The sequence below is a fragment of the Agrilus planipennis genome, unplaced genomic scaffold (genome assembly GCF_000699045.2).
Source record: "Agrilus planipennis isolate EAB-ADULT unplaced genomic scaffold, Apla_2.0 scaffold95, whole genome shotgun sequence".
Lineage (NCBI taxonomy): Eukaryota > Metazoa > Arthropoda > Insecta > Coleoptera > Buprestidae > Agrilus > Agrilus planipennis.
In genome coordinates, this window is record NW_020438861.1 from 894,150 (window position 1) to 897,697 (window position 3,548).

The 3,548-nt window shown below is 31.7% G+C and overlaps 1 protein-coding gene and 1 long non-coding RNA gene across 6 annotated transcripts in view; one reads left to right on the forward strand and one right to left on the reverse strand.

Moving 5' to 3' along the window:
* LOC108735934 overlaps window positions 1-1,660 on the reverse strand; it is a 10,694-nt gene extending 9,034 nt beyond the window's left edge. The window contains exons 1-3 of one of the 5 annotated variants that reach the window (XR_001937652.2): window positions 1,309-1,399; window positions 1,038-1,234; window positions 899-962 (exon numbers count right to left, since the gene is read on the reverse strand). Coding sequence is in view for 1 of the 5 variants with exons in the window: in XM_025973501.1 (XP_025829286.1) it covers window positions 899-962; window positions 1,061-1,234; window positions 1,309-1,639 (569 nt within the window). In the remaining 4 variants the exon portion in view is untranslated. Of the gene's footprint in view, window positions 1-368; window positions 1,235-1,308 lie in introns of those variants that run through there. The other 4 variants (XM_025973501.1, XR_003230919.1, XR_001937653.2 and 1 more) reach the window with 4 other exon arrangements.
* A 193-nt stretch (window positions 1,661-1,853) lies between these two features.
* On the forward strand, window positions 1,854-2,454 carry LOC112904153. Its single transcript, XR_003230922.1, has 4 exons — window positions 1,854-1,945; window positions 2,084-2,221; window positions 2,275-2,387; window positions 2,445-2,454. It is a non-coding gene; the product is annotated as an uncharacterized LOC112904153 (long non-coding RNA).
* Window positions 2,455-3,548: the final 1,094 nt, after the last annotated feature.

The following is a 3,548-nucleotide window of genomic DNA, read 5'->3' on the forward strand; positions in this document are numbered from 1 at the left end:
GGTTCTTATTCAACCGTCAGTTGGTGGTGAGTTACATTACCAATGCCTATCGGATAATTCGAAATATTCCCGGTATCTGGGCCAAAATTCGCAGCAACTGGGTACGTCGCTGTTAGTGTTGCATTGAAGCGAATGGCGGACAATTTAAACATTTTTTAAAAAAGGTACGCATTTCTTTTTCACTTTTACCTATTTTTACAAGGTGGAAGTGCATTCGGCTTCTTCCCGGGAGGTACTTGTTACACCCACACTAGATCAGCTGAGCGACATTGGTCGACTAGATCCAGGTCCGTAATGAAACAAATTGTACGTTCAAATTTACAAAGACGATTTGCGAGCTCAATTGTCACTGGATTGAAAAATTGTATAACACTTTTTTGTTGTATTTTGTGTCAGGAAGCCATGGTTTTTTTTTTATTATAACTGGGACACCCTGTATAGATTCACCATCTGCCTATCTTAACATCTGTTTCTTTTTGTAATGTCTCCAACTAGACCTTAATGCCTGAAAAGCTGTCCCACCAAACCATTTCTCATTGCCTTCTTTCTATTCTCCTAATATTTCTCATACCCTCATTTCTAACCTTCTCTGTCCAAGGTATTTTTAACTTCAATAATACTCCAAATGAAAATATGAAATGCATACTAGTAATAATAATGGTTATTCTAATACAACAGTTATCAGTTTCCAGAATGTCATCAAAATTAATGCCTTCAATGGGCAGTTCCTTTATAGAGAGTAACAAATGCTTATCTTGATTAAACATAGGGTAATGACTAGTTTAAATCATACATGTAAACAACAAATACAAAGGATTCCCTGTATAAAATGCTAAACCAAATTTAAAGCAGAATAATACTGTTAATCAGTTACACAGAGATATTAATCACGACTTACTTTCTAGTGAATTTTTGACCACAGGTTTTACATTTGAATGCCTTTTCTTTGACTTCAGCATGTACTAAAATATGAATATTTAATTCATATTTGCATTTAAATTTTTAGGTGCCGCATTTTAAGCATTTCTATGACTTACATTAATTGTAAGCTCGATTTTACCTGCAGAAATATTATCTAGTACTTCCTTTTCTATTATATCTGATTTTAAAGGGTCAGTTTTTCTACTATCTTCTTTTTTAGAAAAACCCCATGTTTTGTCAATAAATCCACTTTCACTTGCAAGTTTATCGTTTTCTACTTCCCTTTTTATATTGGTTTCTTTATTTACATCACCTAAAAAAAAAACATTTTCTACAACTTCCTTTTTTCAGACAAACGCCAAGTTCTGTCAATAAGCTCAGTTTCACCTTCAGAAGTACAATTATCAATTAGTGCTTCCTTTTTTATGAAAACGGTCTCTCTTATTGTATCATCTGATTTTAAAAGCTCAGTTTTTCTATTATCTTCTTTTTCAGAAAAACGCCATGCTCTGTCGATAAGTTTAATTTCACTTACATAACTATTGTCTTCCACTTTTTTTTTTATATTAGTTTCTTCAATTATATCACCTATATTTAAAAGTTCATTTTTCGTTATACTTTCATTTTCAGAAAAACACCATCTTCTGTCAATATTGTAATTATCTTGAAATATTGTATTTTTCATTGTTAAACTGGAAATTTCTCCTCGTAGAGCCATAATTTACTGCATTTACTCATAATTTTTTGCAACCATTAGTTACAATTATTGTAAAAATCAAAACATTAAGAAAAAACATAACCTCCTGAGTTGTGTTAACGTACGGGCACAATCAGGGTATGAAATGTCGAGCGCGAGCGACACCTAAGTTTACCCCACGTAAGTTTTTAAATTTTTTAAATTACCAAAATCGACATTACCGACATACTAGGCGACATACATTTTACTGAAACGACAACAGATGATGCGACGGCGGTTGCGATTATCGGAGGAATTCCCCAGTAGTTGTGGCGTTATTGAGCAATAGTGAGTAGTTTCACAACTTGTAATATTTTAAAATTTTTGTGAAAAGTACTTTTACCTATCCTGAAAGTAAGTAATATATTAAGTACTTCAATCATGCTTTACAATAAGTAAAGAAAGGATGTTTTCTGCCCAACACAGAAAAACCGTGATGTACAGTCTACACTATTACGGGGTCAAATTAATTTGAAATAGATTATACAGCTCCTGCAGGAGTTAAAGGTCAAGAAGCCGCTTTCCATTTTCCTGAAGTAACAGCGGTTTCAACGAAAGTGGCAGGTATTGTAATTTGTTGTTGTGAAACTTAAGTTCTAAAAAAAAATGTTTTGTAGAACTTCTTCTGGTAGAGGAATAGAAGCAGACGGAATTGCCCCATTAAAAGATGAAAAAGTACTGCATCCAGTGAAAACATATGACGGGAAAAGAAGAATTGTTTCAACTGCAGGTAGTTATGCAGATAACAGTTTCAAATATCCAAAACATATATAATTATTTGTTATAGAAAGTACACTCCCAATGGACAATACAGAAGCTAGTATTTCTGCAGTTTCTGAATCGTTAGCACCCCCTGTAGAAGCAGGAAGCAGTACTAAATTAGGTAAAGAACAATTTCTTTGTTCATACAAATATACCTGTATTAGTATCTATATTTTAATTAATTGATGTTTGCTATTTACTCGTATATTGTGCTAATTATATTTATTACTGCATTTATACTTTGTTATTAAATTTGTTAATTTTATTTTTGTTTTTTTTTTCAATTTCCATTTAAAACAAAAAAAAATAAAATTTGGTGTAATTTTGAAATGCGCGCCTTTGGTTACGCTTCATAGTGTTATGTATAGATGGCAGTGAAATTCGAAGTTTTCTTTGCCAATACCATTTATATATATATTCCAAGTATCGTCTACTAATGTGGGGTAAACTTAGATGTCACTACTATCGTCCAAATCTCGAGAGTTTTACATCTATTTACCTAGTCTAGGGGCACAATTCACTGGGAAGAGCATAACCATAGATATAGATCTACAAAGTGTAATAGATGGTCAACTCGAAACGCGCCGATTTGCGCGCCCTCCGGCAGGTTTAGTCACAACTAAATCAAAAAGGCGTGCACTTTAAATGTGCTAGTTATTTACTGTTTTTCGTAATGTGCAAGTTAAAGTGAAAAATGGATAAGAAACAATGTAATTTCCTTTTTTATAAAAGAAAACACATTGTTTCTTTGTAAAAAAGGAAATACATTGTTACTTGTCCATTTTTCACCTTAACATAAAAACTTGCGAATTTATAAGTGTAAAAGTAATAATAAGTGAAAGAATAGTAAAAGAAATTTATTGAATGTAACAAATAAACTTGTACAAAATAAATTATTATGTAACTTCAACAGACAATCGGCCAAATAGAAAAGGCCACAAAATAGAAGAAACAGTAATACAGTTTAACTTAATAGTAACATTAAATTTTTAACAACTTTCAGTAGATAACTAAAACCTTTCAATAATGTACTATAAACATTTTCAACACAATTTTAATTAAATATTACTAAGATAATTATTAATGAAGGTAAAAAATCGTTAAGTTGTGGCAACTTACGTGTTCAGAT